This window comes from Gopherus flavomarginatus, chromosome 1 (genome assembly GCF_025201925.1).
Source record: "Gopherus flavomarginatus isolate rGopFla2 chromosome 1, rGopFla2.mat.asm, whole genome shotgun sequence".
NCBI lineage: Eukaryota > Metazoa > Chordata > Testudines > Testudinidae > Gopherus > Gopherus flavomarginatus.
The window spans coordinates 19,794,295-19,820,366 of NC_066617.1; the positions used below are offsets into that span (position 1 = coordinate 19,794,295).

Sequence of the window (26,072 nt, forward strand, 5' to 3'; positions counted from 1 at the left end):
TGAAGTCAATAGTACTATCTGCACGACTGCAATCAGGGGTGGGGCTACACATTAAAGTCCAGGTAAGCAGTGCAAAAGGTGGCATATTCATTCATAATACAATGTATTTTTATTACAGCACTGCTGTACTGTAGTGTAACAATGCGACTGGTATGGCTATTCAGGTCTACTGAGACGCTTTTCTCCATTAATAAAAATGATGGCATGACTGTAATATCCACCACTTACCAGGCAAACATTAATGTAGGTAAGGAACTAGCTGCATGCTGATCTAATGACTTAACCGGAGCCTCTGAGGAAATGATAAAGATTTTAATCTTTAATAAAACAGAAAGCATACCTCTTAAAGTGAATGTTCACCATCCATTAATGAATGACCATAAGGATAATTAACTCTGTTCCTGTGCAATATGAGAACACAGTTTAACTGTTGAAATCAGTCAGCCACTAACTGATCAAGGTGCAGTGCTGCAAATCTACACATTTCTCTAAGAAGCAATAAATTCTCCTGGATGGCAGTGAACAGGGCTGTTTTTCATGATAACTTTGATCATTTTAATATCCTTGATAATATTTAATAGATTTACCCAAAAAGGGTAGGGGGAAACCCATAAATTTGGCTTCTTTTTAATGTGAGTGGTTGTGATGATTAATCTGGCAATAATTTAATTAGTTCTCTGCTAATGTTGCTTTGCAAGATTTTAATGGGTCACATCTCAGTTTTAATCCTATCAGTGGCAATAGGCAGAGTCTAATTTCCAAGCTTTTTTCAGAAATAAATTAGTTAAAAGTAAAAATGCTGCAAGCTGGATCCTTCACTGCCTTGCACCTTGGGTTGTCATTTACACCTGCGTAAAGTCAGTGTGAAATGCGGCCATTCTCATTTGATAGCATTTTGTACCCTCTGTGCAGGATAAATTACTGCGCAAGACAATGGAAAATCCGTCCAAGTTCTCCAGGCTCCCAGTCAAGTGTTCCAGTCATGAGACAACCCTTTCACTTCCCCTTAATAGCTGCCTGAGATGGTTGCTTAAATTTTCTTGACAGTATTTGCTCATGAAGAAGGAATGACGTATTATCCTTTTGGGATGCTCGTTGCCGAGATATTTCCTTCTAATTAAGCAAATGAAAAAGGAAAGCAGTGCCTCATTCCTCCCCTCTCAGATATGTTGGATTCCATTGCTATATATTTTAGCATGTTGACTGATTTTATGAGCTATAGCAATTAGAGCCAAGTGGGAGAGGGTTGTAGCTGTCTATCTCTGGATACCCAGATTCAAATCCTGTTTTACTAGGAGGCAGATGAAAATGAGGTCAGTGGTCTCATTTAGACACATCACACAATCTGTCATTTTGATTTTGTGCTCATGAGACTTGGGAATTAAAAAAAGAGATGTCTGTTAAAATGCACTAGCCTGCAGTCGTTCATTAAAATCTCCTGTTTCTTTAAAATGAATCCCAGCAAATTATCCATGGCTGATCTATGTAGCTGTGTGTTCCCACTGCTGTTACTCTCATCTCTCCTCCTTGAGCCTATCCATTGCCTGCTACACCCAACTCTTATGCATTATTTTAATCTAGACTGCAAAGTCGTTAGGACAGGGATTTACATATACTATGGGCCAGACACCCTGGTCTCTGCCATCCCTTTTATCCCAGGATGGTGTAGAGCTGATGTGGGGGAGGGGGAGGGCAGGAGGGAGGAGTGACAGGAGCATGATGCTCTCCAGCAATGCTCAGCTGCTGAATAGGGCCCTAGGGACCACTGCTGGTGCAACTTAGAGTAGCCTGAGGGAGTATTAAGTGGCTGTAACCTATTACTTTGTTGTGCACAGCTGCAGAGAATTGTCTCCTATATATTTTCACAGCATCTAGTACAATGGACCCCATTCTTGACTGGGACCTCTGGGAATTACAGTAATACAAATAATATTAATAACAACTTTGGAAAGACTCTTGAACAACTTTTAATTTCCAGTGGACAGATGTCCACATCACACACAAATTAAAAAAAAAAGAAAAAATACCCTGTAAGTGGCACTGATTGGCTGCCTCCATAAAGAGGCCAGCAAATGAATGGCTTATGGAAAATAAATCATCCTCTCAACCTCCATTGGCAGAGCAGTATGGATAAGCTAACTATGCGTGCTGTACCTGCTCACTGGATACCTGGAGATACTCAGGCTGCACTGTCTTGCCTCCACTGGAAAATTTGGTACCCAGTTTCCAGCAACTGCAGTTTAGCCTGCAGTAGTGTGAGGAGCAGCCTGGACAGGGCTCAGGTGTTCATAGCATCATATCTTGAAAACCTGTGCGGGCCTAGCTCCTTTCTTGTGCTCTTGGTCTGAGTAAGAGACAGCTCTTTTAAAATATTATTTATTTGCTAAACACCAGCACCATCCTTGGCTCCAAAACACACACACAAAGACAGCCCTTGCCTGAAACAGCTTAGGCATAACATTTGAATTAATTTCCTATTTAAATTAAGATTTTTCCAAATATCACCAGATAAAGCTCACCTAAGGGAACAGAAGCTGCAGTACGGGACAATTTGTCTGCAGATTGTGCTGTAACAACGTTCAGTAATGAGCCAGACAATAATACCTGGACTTCATACATAAAGATGACAAAGAGCCAGCTTATAGCTATTGAAACAATATCCTCATTAGTAGATGAATAATGGCACAATATTTATTTTTTCTTCCACTATACTGTTTTCCCAATAAACTGGCTTACTCCTTGAGCAGTCTATAGTGTCTGCCATATCTCTGAGCGCAAGAGTCCTCAGAAGTATTGCCTTTATTTTGTCGAATGGGGAGTTCCTGTTTGTGAAAGCCCGATAACATTTTTCTTCATGTGCTGGGCGTATAAATCATGCTGGTTAGATAAATGGGTGGGAGTAAGTCCACTTACCTTGAAAGGGAAGGAACCTTGATATTGTTCTGTGGATCCCTGGATTCATCTGTCTCTCCCAAAAGATGTGTGTTCACTTTAGGGAACCAGGCAATGAATGATTTATGCACGTTTAAGCATGTTCTCCCCAAATTAGGGCTCTGTTCCACAACATGAAGGGAAATCTGATCTAGCACTGCCACATGCTGGGCATGCAGTAAAAAGAAATCAAAACTGATCTTTTCTTTATGCCAGGTTGAAGAAGAGAGGCTATCTTAATAATCTGCTTTAAAATCAGAGGATGGGTCTATGGTGCTAAGAACAGAGGTGTTTATGGGAACCATCAGGCAGAAGAATATCAGTAGATGAATTGATTGGTTAGCTTTAGCCCTGGTTTATGTTTGCTTTTCCGGTGAGAACCCTGAAAGAGGGCCCCTAGGCAGAAAGCCTTTCAGAGCTTTGTTAAGCTGGTTTCAGTCATAGTCTTTGTGCTCTTCTGTGTGCAAGTGTAATTCACTGATTGGCATATGTTACGTATCTGCTTCTCTCCTGGATCCACAGGGTCAGATAAAGCCCATGCTACAGAAGTGGGCTCTGGAACTCAAGCAGTGGAGACCCATGCTTTTGGAGGTTCCCCTGTTCAATCCCCAGTGTTGGACAAGGTGGATATCATACAAAAGCAGCAGCTCAGTTCAAGTCTGGGCACTAGATTGCTCAGGTTGGACAACATGAGTGGAGGGGCTAGCAATGTCCTCACTTCCTCTGCTGATAGATCAGCAATGCTGGAGCAAGCACACATTGACTCCTTTTCATGGGGGTACACTGGCTGTGCTCCTCCAAGGCTCCTGGAGGTAGGCAGCTAAATACCTTGAGGATCTGGGCCATTCTGCCTGGCTCAGGCACCATGCAAACTTCCTTTAGAATTGGCTGGGCTGGTGTGCCTCCATACTGCTCCCTACTTCAAGACTGCGCCTTAGTCTCGTATGTACTGCTTAAGATTGTTTCAAATGTTAATACTATGCTCCGATACATCCCCAACCACCTGGTATGGGGTAGGCAAGTGGCAAACTGAGACGTTTTATGCTGTGCAGTGTCGTTGTAGCCATGTCAGTCCCAGGACATTAGAGACAAGATGGGTAAGGTAATATCTTTTGTTGGACCACCTTCTGATAGTGAGAGAGAGAGCTTTCAAGTTACACAGAGCTCTTCCTCAAGCCTGGGAAAGGTACTTAGGCTCTGTCTACACTTACAACATAGCTGTATTGCTGCAGCACATCTGGTGAAGACGCTCTACGCTGACAGGAGAGAGCTCTCTTGTCAGCATAATAAAACCACCTCTGTGAGCAGCAGAATCTGTGTTGGCTGGACAAACTCTCCCACTGACATAGCGCTGTGTATACGAGCGATTATGTTGGTGTAACTTATGTCAGGGGATGGAATATTCACACCCCTGAGTGAGAGAAGTTTTCCCAACCTAGGCGGTAGTGTAAACATAGTTTAAGAGTATCACAGCTAAATACAAGGTGAAACAGATAGTTTAGCATAAGTAGTTAGCACATATTATAAGGTACAGTGAAACCCCACTATAGCACTATGTTTGGGTCCAAACAATTCCATTGTGATAAATGAAGGGTTGTGGTATAGCGGGCTTTCAAGCCAGTCAGTTTAAGTCAGTGGTCTCCAATGCAGTGCATTGATGTGCGCTGCCTAGTGCCCAGCAGGGGAGAGCAGCTGGGGCTGCACCTGTCGGTGACAGAGAACTCCAGGTCTGTGGGCACCAGTGCTTTCTGTCTCTGGCAGGTGCAGAGCCGCGGCTTCTCTCCAGCTTGGAGAGAAGCCATGGCTCTGCACCTGCCAGGGATAGAGAACTCCAGGACTGCGGGTGCCCATGCTCTCTGTCCCTGGCAGGCACAAGGCCTTGGCTTCTCTCTGGCTTCTCTGGGGCTGCAGGCACTGATGCTCTCTGTCCCTGGAAGGCCAGAGAGAAGTGCGGCCCCGCGCCTGTCAGGAACAGAGAGCACTGGCACCCACAGCCCTGGAGTTCTCTGTCCCTGGCAGGTGCGGGGCTGTGGCTCCTCTTGCAGCCTTAAACCAAAGTCCATAAAAGTTTGAGGATCCCAGTGAAAAACTAGAAACATAGTTGTTTTCAGTGGGATGATGATAAAAATCAGGTGATTCCCATAGTGAAGAAAACTGTTTCCAGATGAGGTGGAAAATACAGAATGTAGCTTATTTTGGATGGAGGAAAAGAGGGAGGGTGAAGCCTCTTGAAGCCGGAGAGAAGTCGTGGCCCTGCACCTGCCAGGGACAGAGAAGCACCGGTACCCGCAACCTTGGAGTTCTCTGTCCCCGGCAGGCGCGGGGCCGGCTTCTCTCCCCTGCTGGGCACTAGGCAGGGGCACATCAATGTCCCGGCGGGCGCCATGGCATTGGGGACCACTGATATTAGGCCTTAAAGGGGAGCCAACTTATGATCATGTTATATGCAATTTTGCATTATGGCTGGATGCATTATTGCGAGGTTTGACTGTATTATTCAAGATGATGTGGTCCATTAGCACCCTTGTAGTCATAGGACAAAAAGGGGGCTTAGTGAGGCTATGTCTACACTACAGCCTATATTGGCAAAACATACTCGCTCAGGAGTGTGAAAATTCCACCCTCTTGAGCGACATAAGTTACTTCGACATAAGCGCTTGTATACACAGCGCTATGTCTTCTGCCGTTTGTGAAGGTGGTTTTATTATGCTGATGGGAGAGCTCTGCAGATGTGCTACAGTGGCACAGCAGGGTCAGTACAACAGCGCCGCTGCCACGCTGCACATACAGACATGGCTTGAGTTACAGATTGTTTTAATAAGCCACAAATCCGGTGTCTTTATTAAGACCATGATTTTTAGTGTCTAGCTTATGAATTTAAGCTCCCAGGCTCAAAGGAAAGCTGCACACCACCTTCAAAGGAGAAGTCAGGGAGATTAAATTCATAACTTTACTAGACACTAAAAATCATGGTCTTAATAAAGACACTGGATTTATGGCTTATTACAACAATCTGTAACCCATTAGCCCCCCTTTTTGTCCTATGACTACAGGGATTTTAACGGCCCACTTCACCTTGAATGGTCCCTTAGAATATATGCAAATTACTTATGCTAATCTATCTGTTTGAGCTTGTATCTAGCTGTGACCCTCTCCTTTCCCAGACCTGAGGAAGAGCTCTGTGTAGCTCAAAAGTTTGTCTCTCTCACCAAGAGAAGTTGGTCCAATAAAAGATATTACCTCACCTACTATCTCTCACTCTTTATGCTAACCTCTATCAATTTCATTATTACCTCAACCTCTCAAATCCCTCCATTCCTGCTTTATCTCATTGGTTCACCTGTTACATCATGTCTGGTATTTCTCTGGGTCAGTGACTGTCTTTATTGTTACGTTATTTGTATAGAACTGAGCACGTTGGGGTCCTGATCCTTGATTGGGGTGAATAATCATAATGATGATTAAAATACAGAATAATATTAATAACGTGGCCAGATTTTATAGCGGCAAGAAAAAAAATGTAGCAAATTCTTCCAAAGTTTTGCCTTTTCCCTGTTTCCAGTTTCTTCCAAAAGTCTGATTCCTCAGAGACTTTTAAAAATATTTATTAACAAATTTTTACACATTAAAAATCAGTTGTGAAAGTGAATATAACCCAATTGAAAGCCAAAAAAATTTAAAAAAAATTAAGTTTGAGGATAACAAAAACTGTATTATGACTCCAGAAAGATATGCTGTCCGTTGCAGTTATCTCACCGGCAACCTCCATGGTGGTTGCGTATATTTATAACAGACACCAATGAGTCATATGTAAACATTTTGATTATAAAGATTTTCTTCATTTTCCCACAGACTTGCTGCTTTCAAACAGCTGTATCCCATTCCTGGGCTCAGCGGAGGGGTTTGATTTTCGGACCCTGCTGCTAGATGAGGAGAGGGGCCGGCTGCTAATCGGAGCTAAAGACCACATCTTTCTACTCAGCTTGGTTGATTTAAACAAAAATGTAAAAAAGGTCAGTTTGTTTTCTATGCAGTTCGTCTGATAAGTTTGTTTTCAGCCCCTTTCCCGGACTTGTGTTTTTGTTTTTGTTTTTTCTGTCTTCACTGGCTAAATGGCAAATTCACTATGTGATGCAGCCTCGTAACAGGACTTAATAATCTCACCTCCCATTGTTACATGGTTTGATTTTAATCAACTGAGGTTGTCAGCGTGTGTGACCCCTTGTAGCAATAAAGGAATGTAATAGGTCAGATACCTATAGGGGCTGTGCACTTCATGAAACCATAATATCAACAATGGGCAAGGACTCCTCCCAAAGTATTTGTTTCTTCTCTCCTCTAGCCTAATGGAGACATTTGCAAGGAAAAAAAAAACCAGTGAGGTCAGTTCTGTCCTTGCTTACTGATTTAATTGGGGTTATAGGTCTAACTAGAAATAGTATATGGCCCATTAGTATGTTAGTCTGCTGTATTGTAAATGGCACTCAACATTTTGAAGGCAATTTAAATATTCATAACTGTATTAATAATCAGAATTATTTGGGTTACAAGGGACCTCTATTGGGTGCTACTATACGTAGCTCATGCCCCTGCCCCGGGGTAAAATTAATTTTGTTACTTCCAGACCATATCTAAGAGAAGGATGTCCGTTTAACCTTCAATATTTCCAGTGGGGAAGATGATTTGATGCTTTTTGCACACACCTTTGTCCTCTAAAGTATAAAAACCAGGTGCTAACATAAAAACGCTAGCTTTTTGATTGTCATATGAATGTTTCTGCTTGAAGAAAGTTAAATCCTGAGCTGTATTTTATATTTTCTTTAAATATAACAGGAGATTTTAAAAGGTAAATTCTGCTGTGGGCTATACCAGTATAACTCAATCTGGAGTAACTTGACTGAAGCCAATGGAGTTAATATGTGTAACAGAGGAGAGATTGGGCCCATCTGTCTGAAGGGAGAACATGACAGCATTGTAGAAAAGAGTTTCCAATATCAAACTTCACAATCTGAATAGCTAATTCTTATTCTTTTATTCATATTTTCTTGTATGCTTTTCCAAATGATCATTTTCAGTCTTAGGGCTCAATAGTATCATCAGAACTGTGACAATGTAAAAATGCCCCCCACCCATTTCTGAGGGATAATTAGGGATAACAGAATTATTCCTACCACAGACTTTTCTATCCCAAGTTTTGGCAACTGGGCAGCGGAAGAGAGGGAAAATCATTTGTAAGGGAGGCAGATTTGTTTCTGCAAATCCTTACGTTAGCTCAGGGTTTCTCAAACAGGGGTTGCCGCTTGTGTAGGGAAAGCCCCTGGTGGGCTAAGCCAGTGCGTTTACTTCGCCACTGCATGCCAATGGGGCTGCTGGAAGTGGCGGCCAGTAAGTCCCTCGGCGTGTGCTGCTTCCAGCAGCTCCCATTGGCCCAGAGCAGCGATCCACGGCCAGTGGGAGCCACGATCAGCCAGACCTGTGGAGGGGGCAGGTAAACACACTGGCCCAGCCTGCCAGGGGCTTTCCCTACACAAGCGGCGACCCTTGTTTGAGAAGCCCTGGTGTAAACTCACTTTACAATAGAACTCAAATTTTCTTGTGATAAGTCAAAATCAATAAGTGAATAATTGACCAATACTGTAATAATTTGAACTAAATAAAATGTGCAGATTTTAGTAGATTCTGACTTCAAAGGAGGCTGTGTGTGTAGATGTACCTCAGGATCAAACACAGTTTTCACTCACAATTTTGCTATGGAGTTTCCTTTAACTGTCTTGAATTTTATCACAAGACAGCCACACAAGGCATATTTCAGCAGCTAAATAAGTGACCAAAGGTGCTGAGAACCTACTTATCCCATTAATTTCAATGGGAGGGGGCAGCACTTTTGTATACTGGACCTTTTTATATAAATGCGTAAGTATGGATTTCCTTTTCAATGCCTAATTTTAGGCACTCAAGTTAGACAATATTGGCATCTATGTATCAGTAAGTCTGTCTTATCTGTTTAGTGCTGGCATCCATAACCATAACATACTTACACAATGATGGGGGAGAGAGAGATTTCATGTAGCCTAAGCGTACTCTCCAGTACCAAATGCCAAAGGGTACTTTCCAGTAGCAAATAAGTGTCAGAATGTGGTGTTTGTCTGTGCTGTGTTTAGACTGACTGTGGTTTTGATTGGCTCTGTGCCACTCGGCTAAGCTCCAGCCCTTCCCTGTGTGAGGAAACCACACATGTTGGGACTACCAGCGTCTGAAGTGTGTCCTTTGTACTCTTGGACTAAGAGTCTTCTGAAAAAAGTGTATTGTGCTATAGGTGTCCATTAGGGATAGAAGCAACACATTAGGATATTAAATTTCTTCTTGCAAGTAGTACAATTACAAATGACTTTGCAGAAGGATGAGACAAGAATACTGTGCTTAGAGGTTTGAGACGGGCACAAGAGGTTTGCAATCAGAGTGAAAGTTTGTGTAACTAATGCACAGGTTTTCGTTCTTCGGGGGTGGGGGAAAGTGCATGAACAATGTTTGAATTTTATAAACCTAGTGAATCTAGAGATATGCATGTAGATCTAGAGAGTAACAGGCTGTTACTCAGTTTTGGAGGATTCAAAGGAGCAGTTATAATCCTGAATATCTAACTCTGAATATCCCCCTATTTACACTTAGAATGCTACTTTCCATATATTATTCACTTACCAAAATTACAATGTAGAGTCTGTTCAGATAAGTTACAGTATTTCTGGAATAGTATTTAAAGAAGCCTCAAAAGCAGGGGACCCTTCCCCCTTTTTTAAAAAATACCTTTTTCCAATTTCTGTTACAGCCTAGTTAGTTACATATGTTGGAAAGAGACAGAGCAGCTACTCACTATGAAATTCTTGACGAGGAGTATTATTTTAATACTTTAAAAATTATAACTTCTGTATTCTGTCATATCACAGTTTCATCATCAATTAACATATATTTTTCCTTTTCTTCAAGAACATGGTTTCTTTAATTATTGTAGCTTTTAATCCGCTTATTCTAGGTAATTGTAGAGGTGATTGACAACTCCCGTCTATTATTGTGTCAATTGTGGTATGGTTGAAAAAACACTCCATTTTCAGCACAGTACATTCAGTCACGATCGTCCTCTAGAATTTAAAAGGAATGAATACCATTAAAATTATAGAATTGCTGTAGAAATCTATAGCACTTAATAGGTAGGATCAGCTTTCTATATCAGAGATAGAATTTTCTATGAAATTACACAGGATCTACAAACCTTGAGGGTTTTCTGTTAAATTCCATAGGGCTTTTCCATAAGAGAGCTCATAGGCATATGCCCTAATGTCTTCATCCAAAGAGCTTAAGATACTTGACAAATATTACAAACTGCTTATAAAGAAGAGACCCTGTAACTCTCTTCAAACAAATAATAACTGCAAAATCAGCATAGAAGTAGACAGAAAAGAGCACTAGTAGATGTTTGTTACAACATGTCACTCCTAGATGGTATACTTGAAGAATTGTAGGTTGTAACCAATAGAGGGTGTAGTTAAAAAGGAAGGCATTAGAAAGGATTTTGAAGAGAGCATGCTCCTCACAATGAGGAAGAGGTGAGAAGGAGTTTTGATAGGCATCCGGCTGGCTGAGTTCCCGCTGAAATTATTACTTCTATACTGATGGGATTCATTTCATTTACTGTATTGTTAGAGCATCTAAAGCCTTGGCTTATTATTTTAAATTTAAATAAACTAATAAAGTAAATAACTTCAGTTGACTGTACAAATGTTGGTGAAAAGGCTGCACAGGAATTCTCATATTCCTCTGCATCTTATATACTTACTGCCCTCAGCAGTGTAAGCAGGGTTACATGTTAGCGTGGTTATCACTGTGCGATCTATAGTGAGACCCACCCTTCTCTGCAGCAAGAGGAATGCTATCAAGAGCTGACAAACTCCTGAAAAGCTGCCAACCTACAGGAGCTGTCAGTGCTAGAAAACACATCCACATATGGGCCAAACAGATAAACATGTCACATCCCCACTCTCTTCCTTGGAAGGAGTTATTTTGACCTGCCACAGTGTGCATGACATGAGGTCACAATTTGTTGTTGTTGAGGGCATCCTTAGCTTGCAGCTTGTTTTGTGGCAACATCATGTGAATGTTTGAGAGTTAGCATGTGGATTAAGAGTCTTGTGATTTATCTCTTTTTCACTTTTGGACAGATCCCATCCTCCTATAGTAAAACAAACACTTGATAAGGGCCCCATTTTGCCACACATTCTCAGGCAAATCTTCTATTTAAATCAGTGGGAGTTTTCCCTCAATCTGAACTAAATTAATGGGAATTTTAGGATAGCAATAATGTGGGATTGGGCCTATATTAGAGCACTGAACTCTGGGGCTCATGCACACATGCAAGTGTGCCTGTTAAGGCCCTAAGACCAATTAGACTGGGAAATGTAGTTGCAGGTAGGGTGTCTGACAGAAAATTGGATACAGGGCTTCCTACCCCTTATGCGGAGGAGCAGACAGTGGGGACCCGAGGTGAGGGAAGGGACTCTCTGCACTAGTCAGGATGTAAGACCTGAGAAGGAGCCACCTGCAAAGATCAGGAGCTACCTGGGGAGAAGCCTCAGCTGGGGTGGCCTGTGAAGTTCTAGAAGAAAGGACGGAACGGCTGTGAAGCTACGACAAGCCCATGAGGGGCAGTGGGACTGTTCTCGCCTGTGTTTGGTTTTGGTCTGAATGTCTGTTAGTAAAGAAAGTCCTGAGAAGAGAACTGGAGTCAAGCTGTTGCTTGAAACTTGCTGGCAACTTTCCTCACTGCTGGTGTCTCTTTCTTTTCCTTTTGTAATGCTGCCATAAAATACAGTGCAAACATCCACTGCCATATTCATATGTCACTGCTTGGCTTTTGATGTAATGAATAGTTGATATGCTTCCATCTGAAAGATCCTGCTCATCTTGGGCTTTGCTCAAGTTATGTGAGGGTGGGATTTGTATTCAAATGCAAGAGGTGAGACTAATGTGAAAAGGGGTGGTATTTTCCCTAGCAATCATGCTGAGCATAGTTTTCCTCTTATGACAAACAGACTGTGGGATAATTTCTTCTCTCATTTGCAATGGGGGGAGAGGAAAACAGAGTAACTCCATTGAAGTTAATGAAGTCTTTCCAGTTTTGCACTGGTGTAATTGAAATCAGCATCTGGTGCTTTTTAATTTTTCTTTCTAATTCTTATATGTGTAATGGATCTTTAAACATTCATTTTACAAAAATAGGAAGTTTACTAGGAAAAGATTTTCTTTTAATAGGATTTGATTGTATTTAAACTATCAATTATAAGGTAAAAGTAGTTATATATTGAGACCTCACTATAGTGTTCAGACAGAGCAAAGATTTGGGGGTCCTGGTGGATAATCAGCTGAACATGAGCTTTGAGTGCAACATTGTGGCCAGAAGAGTTAAGGACCTTAGATGCCTAGAAAGGGGAATCCTGAGTAGGTTATTTTATCTCTGTATTTGACAGTGGTGTGACCACTGCTGGAATATTGTGTCCAATTCTAATGTCCACAATTAAAAAAAGATGTTGAAAAATTGGATTCAGAGAAGAGCCGCGAAAATGATTTAAAAGATTAGAAAACATGCCTTATAGTGATAGATTTAAGGAGCTTGAACTGTTTAGCTTAACAAAGAGAAGGTTAAGGGGGACTGGATTAGTCTGAAAGTACTTATATGAGGAATATATATTTGATAGTGGGCTCTTCAATGTAGCGGAGAAAGGTATAACAAACCAGTAGCTGGAAGTTGAAGCTAGGCAAATTCAGACTGGAAATAAGGTGTAAATTTTTAACAGCGAGGGTAATTAACCATTGGAACAATTTACTAAGGAATGTGGTAGATTCTCCATCACTGGCCATTTTTAAACGAAGACTTGATTTTTTTTGCGGAAAATATGCTCGTGCAATTATTTGGGGAAAGTTCTTTGGCCTGTGTTACACAGGAGGTTAGATTAGATTCCTTCTTGCCTTGGAATCAGTGAACCTATGAATCAAAAGTCTTTGTAGGTCCCACCACTGTACTCAAAACAGAGGTTACTCTCCAGCAGCCAAATGTCAGATCATTCCCATGTTTAAGTTACAGGATGTTTGTGAAGTGTAAAATCCCAGCAGAGAATGTCTCTCCCACTTCCAGGCATATTTACATGGGTTGGTAACATTGTGAACCTATGCGATAATTGGGAAGCAATAAAATGCACTTGTTTTACAGTGATGTAACTCCACTGTCTTTGAGTTACTCTTTAATTATGCCTGGCAAGAGGAGAATCAGGTCCCCTTTTCGAGTAGCTTGCTTGCGTATAGTGAACCATTCTTTCCTGTCCCATTTTTCAGTCAGTAATAGAATACATGACTTTGAAAAGCCCTGTGAGATGCAAGTCTGTGAATGTGCATTTCAGGTGCAAGAGTCAGTCCGTCAGGTGTGTACATGTCTGTTGAAAGTTTGGAGATGTGTGGCAGATGTACACTAAAGTAGAGTTCAGAATATATGCCTAACGTTTTCAGGAGCTGCAGCTATTCTTGTGGTTCGTTTAAATCTTGATGCATCAATAAAATTGGTAAAAAGGAAAGCGTCATTATTTAAAACAGTAATTATGGAACAGGATTGGGATAAGGAGTTTACTTTTTATCCTTCATTGTTTACTAATGGTCTAAAAGAATCTTAGCTTTGAGAGTGCAGCAAATACAATGGGATCCTGTTGTAGAAACTGATTTGGACAATCCTCCTGTAATAGTGATGTGTCTGGATGATCACTGTGTCCAAATCACTGAACAGTGAACATCTCAAAGTGGACACATGCATAAAACAGATTTCATGTATGTGCAGAACAACTGTCATACAAACATGACATTAAAACTGGCCTTACCTAGCATTCCCAAATGCTGTAAACCTGGGGGGAGGAGTTGTTTTGTTTTTGCTGCTAAGTAATATGCAAAAAAGTGTGAAATTCTTTTGAATCGTTGAAAAAAATCTAAGAAATTACTTGGAATTTCTTTTTACCAACTGCCCCACTGATCAATGAAAACAAATGACAAGCACCCTAGCACCAATATGACCTTATTTCTGGAAATTTAATGTGTAATTCATAGAGCTGAATGACCACTACAAACAAAGTCATATGCCATAATGTTACAATTTTAAATTTTGGGGCATTTTATTTAGACCAACATAAAAACTTTTATTGATGCTGCATGTTCTTTCTATCTTACTTAGCTCTTATATAGCATTTTTCAACTTCAGAGTGCTTTATAAAAGAGAGACCAGTAGCATGACCCCCATTTTAGTGATGGGGAAACTGAGGCACAGAGCAGTAGAACAAAACCTTTGACTTCTGGCTCCCAATCCACTGCTTGAGGAGAGCATGTCACTGCTTTATGGTGATACTGGCCCAGATTATGAATCCTTTAATAGGGTTTATTTATATAAATAACTGCTTGCCAGGGAGGAAGACCTTCACAGCTGGACCTAGAATTATCCTATGGGGCCTTCCAGCAAACCCATGCTCCTGTCTGTGGTCCTTATCTGAATAATTCTATTAACTTCAATGGGACTGTGCATGTGAGTTAGGATTTGCAAGTTTGGTGTGTAGGCTACAGCTAGGGCAACTACCAGCTCCTCAGGCACACGCTCCCTCTGGAGCATAAACCTACAATTATCCCATCGTCCATTGCCCAGGGAATTGTACAGCGTAAGCTCCTAACATTTGCCCCCTCCTTCAACGTGGAGAGGAATGTGCAACAGTTTTTTGCCCCTGAGTTACGATTCCCACACACTGGTTTAGATAAAGCAAAAAGAAGTTTATTAACTACAAAGATAGATTATAAGTGAAATAAAACAGATCAAAGCCAAATACCTAGTAAATAAACAAAAAAAAAAGCAAACTAAACTTAATATACTAAATAGAGTGGCTATGAATAGCAGATCCTCACCCTAAGAGCTGATACAAGCAGGCTGGAAATTCTGAAGGGGCCAAGCTGCATTTGCTTACAGCTTGGAATCCCCAGGTGTTCCATTCACAGGCTAAAAATCTCTCTAGCCTGGGACCAGCACTTCCCCCAGTTCAGTCTTTGTTTCTCAGCTGTTTCCAGGTGTGTTGTGTAGGGGGAGTGAGGTACCATCACAATGTCATTTCCCCCCTTTTATATCTTCTTTCCACTTGCTGGAAAGCATTTTTGCTGTGACTTGGGTCAAACAATTCCCATGGTGTAGTTCAGGGTTTCTCAAACAGAGGTCGCCACTTGTGTAGTTCTATCTGAGAAGTTTCTGTTGCACACAGTTCCTGGGGTAATCCTTGTGCTTTGTGTGCATTTCCTCAATAAGCCATTAACATTGTTTGGCCTTTTTACTGCTGTACCCGAAATCTGCTTCTGGGTGTTTTCAACCTCACAATATGTTTCAATAACACAAACATAGCCAATTTCATAACTTCACATACAACGATAGCACATACAATACAACGAGATATTAATGTCTAGCAGATCAAAACGTTTAGAATGATACCCCACAAGACATACTTTGTACAAAACATATCCTAATTACATGACCGTGGTGAATATTGGGGTGCCAGGGTGTCACACATAGGTCATAACATTTTGGCCACTTACTTCCATGTTAAGCCCAATACATTTTGTTGACTAAAGCATATCTTCCAGAATAGGGTGACCAGATAGCAAGTGTCAAAAATCGGGACGGGGGTGCGGGGTAATTGGCAACTATATAAGCAAAAGCCCCAAATATCAGGATTGTCCTTATAAAATTGGGACATCTGGTCACCCTAGTCCAGAAAGGCATCCAGTCTTAAGTCTATAGCTAGGATCTTTGAAATGCTTATGTAGATAAACAGTTTGATGCACATGATTAGTCAATGGGACTATTGACATAACTAAAGTTACTTGTGAGGGCCAGTGTTAGCAGGAACACGCTCTGGGGAACTATTGTGTGCAGTCTGATCACTTTTAGAACTAAAAGGGCTTTGACTCTGACTCTATGATCATACTTTATAATTTATTATGTAATCTTGATGTGTTACATTTTAGAAATGGCACATTGAGGGAACATCTCATTTCTCACATGAAGAGTAAACAAACATTCTATTAAATCCTTTGTGCATAATTGTAAACAGATTGTTAAACTGCAGCACTTAAGCTACCCTTCAGTGACTGATTTATGTTTTTAGAATGCTAAGCTCAGAGGCTGTCAAGGAGCTAGGATGTAAACCAAGTGACTCTTCTGTAGTCAGGATTGACTCTATCCATTTCCTCGGTCAGCATGGCAAGAAGCGTTCATGTCCCAGCCTGATCTGTTCATTTTGTACAACAAATGCTATCATGCCTTAGGCTTCAGTCCTGGAAAAGACTCTGCCCAGGAATTAGGGTCCATACACCTGAATCTCTTATCTTGTTTATGCTGTACCCCATTGAAACCTATGCCATCTTCCACTTAGTCACCCCAACATCTCACCCTGATGACTCTGCATCTTTCCCAGTACTTTCTCCCAAACATTCTGGCACTATGCCCCTGGAACCAGCTGTACTGGCATGTCGGATTCAGACTATCAGACCTAGGTGCTTTCTGGAAGAGCAAATTAGAGCTCTAGTTCCTGAGATGACATTATAAGGCCTTAACTTTTCTTTAAGTAACTATTGCTGTAAAGGGTTAACGTTTATGTAACTTAAATGTCCTTTACTAATAGTTTCTTACCACAAAGATAATTGTAAATGAATGACTGTATTTTTACAGTAAGGGAAATACATATGGCCTGATTGCACATCCCTTATTCATGTAGGAGTGAAATTAATTTCCTTGCAGAAGGCCAGCACATCCCATTTCTGGCTGGGAGGAGAACAAGAAGGGCTGGAATGCAAACAAGGGAGGTTGTTCTCAGTCCAGTTTTGCAGACTCAGGGGGTTGGGATGGTTCAGAGAAGCATTGCACAGAAATCTGGAGCAAGATCTTGGGCTGTGTTAAGGCTGCTTTGGCACTTTCAAGCTGCCCTAATTGCATGGAAATGAGCTGGTGTAGGGGACATGCCTTGGCAGAGGGGACATGGCTAGAATGTGCTTCACTCCATCGATCCCCATTTGCAATTTTGGTCCCTAGGGGGCTGTTATAAGATGACATGATTAGAATAGCCATGAGGATTGGAGGAGTAAAAATGGTGCCAGAGAGCCACTTAAGTCTCCAAGCTTTTTAACTGCTCTGAGTACAGCTCATCTACACCCCAACATCCAGAACGTTTGGATAGTTATCTGAACTGAACTCCAATTTTGAACCTTTTGAAGCTCACCATTAGTGGGTATAAATCGTATTGCCCTTTCTTCCATCTGAAATTGTACAGAGGAAAATCTTTCGATTTAATTACCATGAATTCAACTCCTTAAATCCCCTTTTGGAAATAATATATATTTTGGTGAAGGCATGTATTGTATTTGGTGAAGGCATATATTGGAAAACAAGCCTTATGTAATGTCTGCTCTGTAATACAAGAGATCTTACCACTGCAGTGTTAAGATTTGAACAAAGTGCAGTCCAAGGTGAACATTATGCTGTAAGAACCCAGGCTACTGGTAAATCACTTTTGGGCTCCTGAAGCATTAGATGTTTCCTAACTTGCATTCGGTCAAAACCTTTGCATATTAAATTCTTTCTGCCCCTTTGCTTTCAATCAGAAAAAAAAATGCTAACACTCAGGCCGTCTTAAAATAATAAAAAACAGGAATATAGATCCCTGGTCAGCTCAGGGCAAATAAATCCCGTTGGTTTTGAAGTGTACTTTTCCCTCTCTTTCTCTCCCGTCCTTTGAACTTATCGAAAGTTTGTATTTCTTAAGCTGATGGATTCATACATATCTTTGACAGTGCCCTATTTTGATTGCTTAATTGAAATAAATGGGCCAGCTCCTCAGCTGGTATAAATCAGTGTAACTCCATTGCCATAAATGGAGTTATGCCAATTTATGCCACCTAATGATCTGGGCCAATATTTCCAAAAATACTAACTTCCATATGTCAGGATTCTAAAGTGTATATGAAAGAAAAGAGACCTGTTTAAAATGGCATGTAATTCTGCTCTATGCATGTATGTCATTTTCTACATGTATATGCTTTACTATGTCAGTTCCTGCTTATGGGTCAGATTATTAAATTGTGTGCTATACATTTCTGACAAATGCCCTTTTTGTTCTAAAGATTTCTCTAAAGCTATGCTTAATTTTTCAAACAAACCCCTTTTCATTTTAAAATGTGCAGACACAGCTCAATATATATTTGCCAAAATACAGATTTGCCGAATCTATAGCTATTGGGCTAAATTCACTTTTAGTGTAATTCTATAGATTGTAGTCATTTTACTCTCAGGCTGATTTTGTTCTGTCCTATCCTTGAGAACCAGACACAGCTCATCACATTAAAAATGCATATGAACTATTAAAATAGGTAAAGGGTCTTAAAGGTTACCTTAAAATGGGGGAAATGAAATGAACAAATGAGAGGCCACATTGTATTTAAAGTCTGTATAGTCATTATGATAGTCTTAAAAGCATACATATTCATATCTCAGTTCTTTAACCTGTTCTTTGCAATGAAATACTTCAAGCAAAATTACAAGAAAAAATAAAATGCTGCAAAATCTCTGGTCCTAACACATCTTTAAATGTATGACAGATTTACTGGCCTGCAGCAAAAGAGAAGATGGAAGTATGCAAACTAGCTGGGAAAGATGTGCAGGTAAATACAGAACATTTTTTTTTATTGGTGCTGGTAACACTGTATAGCTATATATTTATTTCTAAATGTGTTAGATTTGATTATTAAGCAGCTGTTGAAAAAAGTCTGGTAAATACTCATACTGTTGTATTCTAATTTAATGCACAAAAGACATACCATTGATAGTTTAGCCTTTTTCTTTAAAAAAAATGCATGCAATTGTTATTGAAATCACTAACCTAACAGAGTAGTTTCATCTCTATTCAAATGCTGATGCTTCAAGGAGAATGTGGAACAGTACTGAGCAGAAGAGGTGCTTAGTCATCAGTATACATGCAGAATTCAGTGTACAATTAAAATTCAGCCACATATCATATTGAGAAGTGAATCAACTCCATTATGAAATGAATCCTGGGTTACTCATTGTGGGCCTGATCCAAAGCCACTAAAAGTTCTTGTGACCATCAAAAAGTCCCTTCCCCTTGGGAATATACTGAACACAGCTTTATTGCAATTCATTAACAAAGCATCAGACTTGTACATTTACAAATTCACTCAGTTCATAGACAGCTGCAGTGATCACCAGTGTAAAACACCAGTCTCATGGATTCATAAGCTCTTCTCTAGTGCCATGATCCCCTTTCCTATAAGATGCATCATTCTGCATAATAAAAAGGCTTCCCTCATCCCTCTTCTGCACAGTGAAGAGAAATCAGATTCCCTCATGAAAGACAAGGAGCGCCATAAAGAATGTGAAGCCTGCCCCACTCATACATGTGAAGTTTCTTCCCCTCTCTTCCCACTAACCCAGTGGCCTTCACTAGGTATGTTTGTTTAAGAGATAGGCCCAAGCTAAAACCCTGGATTGAAATACACTTTATGAGAAGGTTCCATTTGGCATCCTAACATAATGGCTGTCCCTTATCTCTATAATACAGCAGGTCTGAACAACACCTCCTCTGAGCTCTGGGAAATCTCTGATCCTGATCTGTACACAAACTTTGTGATTGGACCAATCTCTGTGCTTTTGTAAAAGAGAGGCAGCTGGAGGGATGAATATTGTTTTTTGTGATACCTTGTAGGTGTCACCTACTACATTCCCTCTTCAGCTTTCTTCCAGCCTCACAGGTTAGACAACAGATATTATATTAATCTGGAAATAAGTGGCCTAACAGCTTTGTTTTATGCTTCTTTTTCCCAGTTAGGGCGAGGCTGTTGCTTGCCCTTTACCCCCACCCCATGCCATAACCTTGCAATGAACAGCCACAGTCTAGTTAATTGCACTGCTGAACGGCAAGGACCAGGACTGTCTAGGGCAGTGGTCCCCAACCTTTTTGTGGCCAGTAGCACATTCATATTTTCAGAAGAGCGTGGTGGGCACCAACAATTTTTCAAGGCTTATTTTGTGTTTGTACATTAAATAATACAAAAAAAATGTAATATTACATAACATATGAATCTAGAGAGACAACAGAAGCTGGAGAAAAGCCGTGAGGACAGAGAACACCGGTGCCCGCAGCCCTGGAGTATTCTGTCCCCAGCAGGTGCGGGGCCCCAGATTCTCTTCTCTGCTGGGCACTAGGTGGGCCCCGCACCTGATGGGGACCGAGAATACCAGTGCCTGTAGCCCGAGTTCTCTGTTCCTGGCAGGCGCGGGGATGCGGCTTCTCTCTGGCTTAAGCCGCTGCCCCACACCTGTCAGAGACAGAGAACACCGATGCCTGCAGCCTGCAGTCCCAGAGTTCTCTGTCCCTGGCAGGCGTGGGGCCGCAGCTTCTCTCCCTTGCTAGGAACTAGGCAGGCCCGCACCTGCTGGGAACAGAGAACACCGCGCCCACAGCCTGAGTTCTGTCTCCGGCAGGTCCCCAGCTGGACACTAGGTGAATGCACATAAATGCCCCGGCGGGCGCCATGGTGTCCGCAGGCACCACGTTGGGGACCACTGGTCTAGAGACTACCCTGGTGCTAAGTAGCCCAAAGGTGTCATGGACCTTGTGATGACTTGTGTGCATGTGTATGTGTGTGCCCTTCCTGATTACTGCTTCCTTCTCTCTGTTCCTGTTCCTCTTTGTTATAGTTACAGGTCCTGTGTGTATGTGCACATACCATTGGACATGAGCAGTTAGTCAGGGACAGCTGCTATATACCTGCCATTTGGACTGTTAACGATGTTTTGTTCAGACTGTTGCTGACTTAACTGGTTCATGATTATTACAAGTTTTGATTGACAACCTTCCTGTGTGTCTTGCTTAAATTTCCTTGTGTTTTGGTATTGCTGATTAGGGTGCATCAGAGCATAACAGACTTGCCCCAGTCCTTGCTGGCCAATAAGATAGGGCCAATGCAAGGAGAGTATATACATAATGCACCCTTTGACAGTTTATTGCAGCCCTGAGGACTGCCACAGTTATGGAGAGCCCCCCTGCCTCCATTCCCACAATTAACCTTTGGCTGTTAATGCTTGCACTGAGTCTTTAATTGGAAGAAATGACAGGGGAACCAACGGGCCAGCCAAACGTGGGGCCCACCACATTTTGGAAATGGTTGCCAGCTTTCCCATTTCCAGACAATTGTTAAGACTGGAGCTTTAGTACAACAAAGACTGGTACAGAGAGAACTCCTCAAAACTAGACTTTCACCATGTACTTTGTCATTCTTCATGGCTTTATACCAGTATTACAAGAATGTAATCAGTATAACATGTAAGTCAATGCCTGATGGATGAACTGTACAGTAGTTGGCCAGTGCTAATGCTTTAGTTGCTACAACTTTTAAAAAATAACATTAGCTATGGCTTAACGAAAGGTAGATGTGAGAGCAAAAATAAATAAGTCACCAAATATGAGTTTTGTTGTGTGCATAGTTGCAAAGTATTAACTTTTCCTCCATTTTTCCCAACAGACAGAATGTGCAAATTTTATCAGGGTTCTTCAACCCTACAACCGGACACATGTTTATGTCTGTGGCACAGGAGCCTTTCACCCTGTGTGTGGATACATTGAGCTTGGAATACACAAAGAGGTAATTTAATCCCTCCACCAATGGTGCATGACAAGAAATGGCTCTAACCTCGCTTAGCATCCATCATTTATTTTAAAACAGAGTGAGTGATGTAAAAAATGAACTGACAGCAGTTTGTATAAATAGCAGGGTTATGGTGCATTTTACAGGTCATGTAAGAACTCATGTTCTCACATTTGATGTGTGCATATTGCACTTGAACAAAGCTTTTTGCCCAATAAGAATTAATATACAAAGATCTTCAGAGTGACGTTTTCAGTGATTAATTGTGTGAAGAGCACATTTAACCCAGATGTCTTATTTTCTAGCAAATCCTTTTCCTGCTTATTTATTCCTATTTCTCTTTCCCTGGTTTCTGGTCAGCATTGCAACACTCTGCTTCTACCAGGGAAAGTAGCAGCTTCTAAATCCACTATCGCTATCACTCCATTGGCCAGCTACCTCTGGGAATGGAAGTGCCCTGGTGCTTTGAGACTGTCTAAACCACTGTGTATTGCTTAGTCTATTCACCATTTTGGGTGAAATCTTTCAGTCCCCAGGTCTGGCCTTAGACCCACCCATTCCCAGTGGAAATAATACATTTTCCAATGCACAGGAGAGCTGTGAATTGAAAAGGAAGCAGAAGGGGGAACTGTATGGTGGCTCTTTGCTCATGAGGGAAGGAAAGTTATGGGGATGAAGATGACAGGACTGATTGCCTGCCACTCATGATCAAAATGACAGTTGGGGAGAGCAACAGGCCTGTCTACACTGGAGGAGGGATCTATCTAAGATATACAATTTCAGCTACGAGAATAGCGTAGTTGAAGTTGACATATCTTACATTGACTTAGAATCACTTCACGTCCTCGCTGCACAGAATCGATAGCTGCCGCTCCCCTGTCGACTTTGCCTCCACCTCTTGCCGAGCTGAAGTTCAGTAGTCAACAGGAGAGCAATCAGGAATTGATTTATCGCATCTACACTACATGCGATAAATCGATCCCCGATAGATCGATCACTACCTGCCGATCCAATGGGTAGTGTAGACGTACCCTTAGATTCCTCCTCCAAATCTGTTAGCAGTCAGTGCTGAGCAGCCTCCCTGACCCTCTCCCCATGTCCTCAGAACACACAGCAGAATCCTTTCGCATGTGTATTGCTCATGGATATGATTTCACCCTGAAGGACTTGTCATTTGAATCCATAATTCCCAAATCTAACATAATGTTGGCTTGCTCTGTAAAATATAATGTAAGCAATAGTGTGCCAAAGCATGTGGTAACACCAGCTACCTGCAATTCTTTTGAGGCACAGTGCCAAGGCTAGATATTTCCTGCCAGGTAGGAGGTGCAAGGATTCCTATAAAACTTTTAAAAACAAGGGAGCTGAAAAGAGGGTTTAAGGACCTGAGGCAAACTCACAGCCCAAGGGAAGGGAAACTAAACCACTTTTGCAAGCCCCTGATCGTGACATGCTCTGGAGGCTGGAGAGACTAGTCCTGTGACCTGTCTCCTAGTTCTGCCTTTGGGCCATAGTGCTGCCTGGAACCCAGCCCTGCCCCGACATGCCCCTTCTGCTGGCATGCATCCTATGCCAGGGCTTGCGAGGAGGTTCTCAGAAAGCTGTCTTCATCAGTACCTGCACTGAAGGAATCCACCCGCAGCTGAAATGGGACTTATAGGGCCTCTTTATGTCATTCCAGCCCTTTACCTAGTGTAAAGGCACCAGAGCATTATCTGCTAGGGATGGAGCAGGAGGATTTAAGGAGCTTTTCCCTCCTCTCCTTGCACAGGGCACCCACAAAGTAGCGGTCCATGTGGACAAGCTCGATTCAGACTGATTCCAACACTTTGCCTTCACAAACTCTAACCCCCAGCTCCACCAGCCTGCAAAATTGTCCCCTCCCATGTGTCTGTACATACTGCACCCTGTGCATTGATATAACAGGCCCACACTCTCCCTAGTGGCAATGTGCCAAACTCACACTACAGGGTATAATCCAGTCACTAACTGATGGGGCTGGAAGAAATTTCCCCTATGGACAGATTATTCCATAATTGTTCATTATAGGGATTTATTTCTCCCTTCCCCTAAAGCAGCTGGTACTGGGCAAGGTAGGAAATAGGCCATTTGACTGGACCAATGACTAGCCTGATCTATTAGGACAAGTCCAATGTTCCTATGTGTTTGAGGGTGCAAGAGGGCTATGTTTTTCATGGTTTGAAATAGTTCACTTTTTTCAAAGGTCTCTTACCTAAGATTCAAAAGAGAAATTAGCACATTTTAGTGTTTCTGAAATAAAAGAAAAGCAGCACTGTAATAAACTGTGCTGCTTCTGTCACAGCCATTGGAACAGAATTCTTGGATTGGCTATATGCAACTTTTCTCCCTCATCTTCCCCTCTTCTCCCACCTCTCCTGCTTTCCCTCTGCATCCCGAAGGAGTGTTCATTTCTCCCATTACCACCTAAAGCCTCACATAATAGTACCTCTTGCCTGCAGCCTTGTTTAATCAAGTGCAATGTAGCGGTGAACGGTATGAGGCACTCATTCCCTTTCCTCCTGCAGCGCTTATCTAACAGGCTAAATCCACTGCCTCCGCACTGTCTCACTTAACTCCTGAGAAGTGAGAGGCTAGGGGCCAGATGCTGCTAGCCCTTACTTTCCCTGCAAATCCATTGATACGGCTGTGGTTGCACGGGTCTTCTACTGAAGGTGGAATTTTGTCCCCCGAGACTTGGAACTGAATTCAGGTTTCTTGCATGATAACACAGCACTGCAATTGACCCAGATCCTTTCTTGGTTTTTAAAAGTCTAGATTATAATTATGTGTGTTTTGTAATGAATAAACTCAGTCCAACCCTGTTGGACTCTGGGCACTAATCTGCTGTTGGGAAAGCAAAGGCTCCAGATATTCTTCTTTTCTGTAATGAGCCTTTGAAATCTGCCAATGTACCGACAACCTTGAAAACCTGCCAGTGTGTCTGCCAACCTTCTGCCGTCTGATGCCAGTGCTCTGGAAACAGATGAGTCAGAACAGGTCAAGTGACCTTAAGCCACAGCACATACTGTTCTGGAAACAGTATAAAATCTGCCAAGGCGTCACACAGTTGATTTTAAGGAGATCAAAATCCCAATCTTCTTACAATTGAAGTCAAAGCCAAAATTTCTCCTGCCTGCCAGGTGAACAGGACTGGGCCTAATTTGTGCCTTTTGCCACAGCCTTCAAAACAGTGTTAAAAGTTTTGGCCAGATTGTATGTTAATCACCTATGCTCTGCACTGGTTACCTGTTGATTTCTGGGTGAAGTTTGAGCTATTTGGTTTTGATGTATAAAACTCTAAATGACTTGGGTCCTGTTTAACTTAGAGACCACCCGTCCATATTTGATACTGCTGTAGTTATGATCTTCTGAGGGGCTCATACTAAAAACCACCTTGTTGAAATGGGAGTGGGATGGGAGCAGGTCAGTGATCTTTAGCCTTAGAATTCATTTTCCCCATCATTATGCCTCAATTTACGTTGGTGACCCTCTGAGAACATGGCAATGTTTACCTGTGTCCCAAGTGGCATTATTTGAGGGAATGAGGTGAATGGATGGGGTGGAATATGTCCCAGTACTGGGAAGGATTTGATTCTTTGCAGGGAGCTTAGTTATTAAATATTGCGCATACATGGTTTGTGTTGCTGTGGTTTTACATTTTGTCATGAACCTAGAGAATTTATGGATAGACATAACAAGAAAAATAAAAATGTCGGCTCTCTGGTCACTTAAATGAAAATTTAGGTCATGTCTACACTACAAAATTATGCTGATCTCAGTTACATTGGCATACAGTCACCACAGTTATTACATCGCTTGTGCCTGTGTACACTTTGCTCCTCGTGTCGGCGGAGCTCGTCCTCACCAGGAGAGCTTGTATCAGTGCAGAGAGCAGTGCACCATGGGTGAGAATCCCACTGTGCAACTTGCCATCAACCAGCGTAGGGTGTTTTGGGAAGTTTTTGCAATGCCTGATGGGGCCAAAACAAGTCACGCAGTGGTGACTGGGAGGCTGAGGTGTCAACTTCCCATAATGAAGTGTTCTCCATCCCATAATATTTCACATCTTTTTTTCAAAACCCACACATCCTTCCTTGCTACCTGGCATCTGTGACAGAAGCATGGAGTCTGCACAGCGCTGCACTATTGTCATGAGTGTTGCAAGCATAGAGGGCACGGTCCTGTAGTGTTTGCAGACCTGCCAGAGGAGCTGTGGAGAACGTGATGATTCCTGGGAGGTAGGGGTGGCTCCAGGCACCAGCATGCCAAGCGCGTGCCTGGGGTGGCAAGCCACAGGGGGCGCTCTGCAGGTCGCCGTGAGGGCAGCAGGCAGGCTGCCTTCTACG

The 26,072-nt window shown here is 42.0% G+C and overlaps 1 protein-coding gene and 1 long non-coding RNA gene across 9 annotated transcripts in view; one reads left to right on the forward strand and one right to left on the reverse strand.

Moving 5' to 3' along the window:
- SEMA3D (semaphorin 3D) overlaps positions 1-26,072 on the forward strand; it is a 199,514-nt gene that overhangs the window by 74,517 nt on the left and 98,925 nt on the right. For all 8 annotated transcript variants that reach the window (XM_050936855.1, XM_050936852.1, XM_050936859.1 and 5 more), the window contains 3 exons: positions 6,784-6,944; positions 18,640-18,702; positions 21,583-21,702. In XM_050936855.1, the coding sequence (XP_050792812.1) occupies positions 6,784-6,944; positions 18,640-18,702; positions 21,583-21,702 (344 nt within the window). The remainder of the gene's footprint in view (positions 1-6,783; positions 6,945-18,639; positions 18,703-21,582; positions 21,703-26,072) is intronic.
- On the reverse strand, positions 9,808-10,704 carry LOC127043209 (uncharacterized). The gene is made up of 2 exons (XR_007772174.1): positions 10,199-10,704; positions 9,808-10,067 (listed from the first exon to the last, which is right to left on the reverse strand). It is a non-coding gene; the product is annotated as an uncharacterized LOC127043209 (long non-coding RNA).